Source organism: Trachymyrmex cornetzi, unplaced genomic scaffold (genome assembly GCF_001594075.2).
Source record: "Trachymyrmex cornetzi isolate Tcor2-1 unplaced genomic scaffold, Tcor1.1 scaffold193, whole genome shotgun sequence".
In the NCBI taxonomy this organism is placed as follows: Eukaryota; Metazoa; Arthropoda; class Insecta; order Hymenoptera; family Formicidae; genus Trachymyrmex; species Trachymyrmex cornetzi.
Window position 1 is genome coordinate 271,225 of NW_017296561.1, and position 3,298 is coordinate 274,522.

Below are 3,298 nucleotides of genomic sequence, written 5' to 3' on the forward strand. Positions count from 1 at the left end.
TCGCCGATAAAGCGCTAGGATCGACGCGTCACCGCGAGAGATTCGGCTCTGAGCGAGAGTTGCGCTGCTGCTGTTTAGGCAGCGATGAAAACCAAAACCAAGATCGGCATGGGCATGAAACCGAAGAAGACGATGAGGAAAAACAAAACGAAAAAGATAGCGAAAAAACGGATACTACCAACAGCGAAACGAGGCGATGCGTTACCGTTTCATCCAATGTTGGGTGCGCTCGGATCCTTGATTGGAGGAGCCGCCAGTGTTGCGAAAGCGGTAAACGATAGCAAAGCCGCGCGACGTCAGCTCGAGGAGCTGCAACGTCACGATCGCGCGATGGAACAGGGTCGCGGACTATATCTCGCTCCGCACAAATATGGACGCGGACAGGGCATAGCAGTGAAAAAAAAAAACGCCAAAGAGACGATAAAAATGCCCTCGGGGGCAACTACCAACGTGCAATTGAATGTTCTCGCGTGACGTATACGTGTACCGTATTTTAGAGGTGTTTTCATGCGTAACGCGTTACCGACGAGCGGCGTGCGTCGAAACGAAAGCGGTATCGTGAATCTGGACGATGCGACGGGACCCGGTACTCACTGGGTAGCGTACGCGAATAGAAACAACCGCGTCGTGCACTTCGACAGCTTTGGTAATCTTCGACCGTCCAAGGAATTGGTGCGATATTTCGGGAACGGTGCTACGACGATAGAGTACAATCGTACGTCCTATCAGACGTATGATCAGAGCTTCTGCGGACAGATGTGCCTGTGGTTTCAACGAACGGTCGACGCTCGTGAATTTAAAAAGCTCGACGAGGTGCCGTGAAATCTCAGTATTGGTTGAACGCTTTTCTCTTCATGTCACTGACACTTACACTGAGCGTGAAGAGCAGCCTCCTCGCGGCGAACTACTTCCCCGCCATAGATTTGAGTGACGGTGATTACGAGCTCGGTCTGACGATTTTTGAGACTTATCACACGATACCGAACAAAAAAAAAACTTTAAATTTTATTTCGACAAAGACGACGCAGAAATTACAATTCTCGAAGGTTCGTACGAAGTACGAGACATAAACGAATTTTTGAAACGTGCGATTTTGCGTTCACACCGCGACGCGCTTGAAACCGTTGACATAGTGCTTTTGCATGGTGACAATAGCAACAATAGCAACTATAACATCGATGATGACGATGGCGAGGGTGTGAAATATCCGATAACAATCCGCGCAAACTACAACACGATGAGATGTGAGATTAGATGCGCCTACAGAATAAACTTTGTCAAGCTCAACAGCATTGGATCGCTGCTGAAATTCTCGTCGAAGCGTATACTGCAACCGCGAAAATGGCACGAATCGGACGTGTCGATCAACATAATGAACGTAAATGTTATCAGCGTAGAGTGTATCGTGACCGCGGGTGCGTACAGCAATGGCAAAGGTGCACACACGATACACGAATTTTCGCCGAGCGTGCCACCGGGATATAAGATATCGGAAAGGCCCGCGCAGATCATTTACTTGCCGATCACCGCACGGAGCATTACGGATCTAACGATACGTGTCGTCGACCAGAACAGACGATTGCTCAATTTTCGAGGAGAAGCGATCACCGTTAGATTACACGTACGACGGCGACAGTGATAACGCGAGCGTGAGATGCTTATATTGAACGGAACGGAGCGCACGCAGAGAGATAACGCATTCTTTACAAGGTCGGTGACGTCACAGCTCGATAACACTCGCTCATCCAGCTGCATCGGGAAGAAGACGCTCAGCTCGTCGAACGTTACATTTTTACAATCTTTGGGATTCGCAGTGCGCAACATTTGAGATGACTGATATTCTAAACATTAAAGATGAGCCGATCTTCGACGATCGCATCGTCAAGATTGAGACTCACACGTACAACCCGTTCGCCAACACAACGTTCGGGTACAGCGATGAAATAAGAATACCAATACAGCAACAGGGTTTGTACACGTTGCCGTGCGAAAGTTTTCTTTACGTCGAAGGAAGATTGACGGTGAAAAAGAAAAACGATCAGACGCCTACTACGCTTGTAAATAATTGCGTGGCGTTTAAGTTTGATGAAATTCGATATGAACTCAACGGCGTGGAGATTGATCGCAGCAGAAACGTAGGCATAACTAACACGCTCAAGAATTACGTGTCTCTGACGTATGATAAAGCTTTGATTGCGCTCAACGCTGGATGGAACACTAGATCCGACACGGAGGAAGGATACTTAAATTTTTGCGTACCGCTCAGCATGCTGTTGAGCTTTTGCGAAGATTACAAACGCTTGATCGTCAACGCCCGCCACGATTTGATTTTGAAACGAGCGCGCAACGATAACAATTGCTTGGTGGGAAATCCGTGACGGAGTCTGAAATTGAATTATTTAAAGTACAGTGGCGGATGCCTCACGTTGCGTTAAACGAGATCAATAAATTATCAATGCTGCGAACATTGGAAAGCGGTCGTTATCTGAGCATGAGTTTTCGCTCGTGGGTTCTGTACGAGTATCCTCTGCTACAGAAAACGACAAAGCATTCGTGGGCCGTCAAAACGGCGACTCAGCTTGAGAATACGTTATCTTTGCTCTGCAGACTGGTCGAAAAAATGTCATTTCACAAAATGGTAGCGTGTTCGACGATTGTAATTTGAGTAACGTGAAACTTTATTTAAATTCAACGTTTTATCCGTACGACGATTTAAATCTGGATATTGGCAAAAAGAGTTACGCCGTCCTGTTTGATACGTACGCCCGGTTTCGTAGAGCGTATTATGGAAATAATTGCTTCGAAACGCTACTCAACGTGCTTTCATTTACCGTGGAAGGACCTTTTGTAGTCATTGATTGTTCGCGACAAAATGAATCCGTCAAGGGTGCCACTGTGGACGTGCGCATAGAATTTGACTGCAAGGAAAATGTACCTGCAAATACTACAACCTATTGTCTCATCATACACGATCGCGTGGTTCAGTACAATCAGTTGACGAACGTTGTGCGTAAAATAACCTAAGTGCAGTCTCCGACACGCTATAAAATATACGATTCATCGAAATCGATCGCAGTCTCGAAAAATCGTTCGCCATGACCGTACCAACGTTTGTGGATCTGCAAGGATTTATCGTTGGAAAGAAATTTATCGTGAAGGAAGTGGCGGTGTTGAGAAAAGGAGCCATTCTCATTACATTTTTACGTGTCCTATGCAGTAGGTATAGTGTAGCGGTTCTAAGCCATGAGGCTAGAGGGGAGCGCGGGGTGCGGGGGATACTCGTAGGCGAGGGGAAGCG

General features: G+C 47.0%; 1 protein-coding gene across 1 annotated transcript in view; it reads left to right on the forward strand.

Moving 5' to 3' along the window:
• Positions 1 to 84: 84 nt before the first annotated feature.
• Positions 85 to 3,298, forward strand: part of LOC108759552 (uncharacterized) — a gene marked incomplete at its 3' end in the record, with an annotated part of 12,428 nt that continues 9,214 nt past the window's right edge. Inside the window, exon 1 of the mRNA XM_018505042.1 lies at positions 85 to 270. Coding sequence (XP_018360544.1) covers positions 85 to 270 — 186 coding nt within the window. The remainder of the gene's footprint in view (positions 271 to 3,298) is intronic.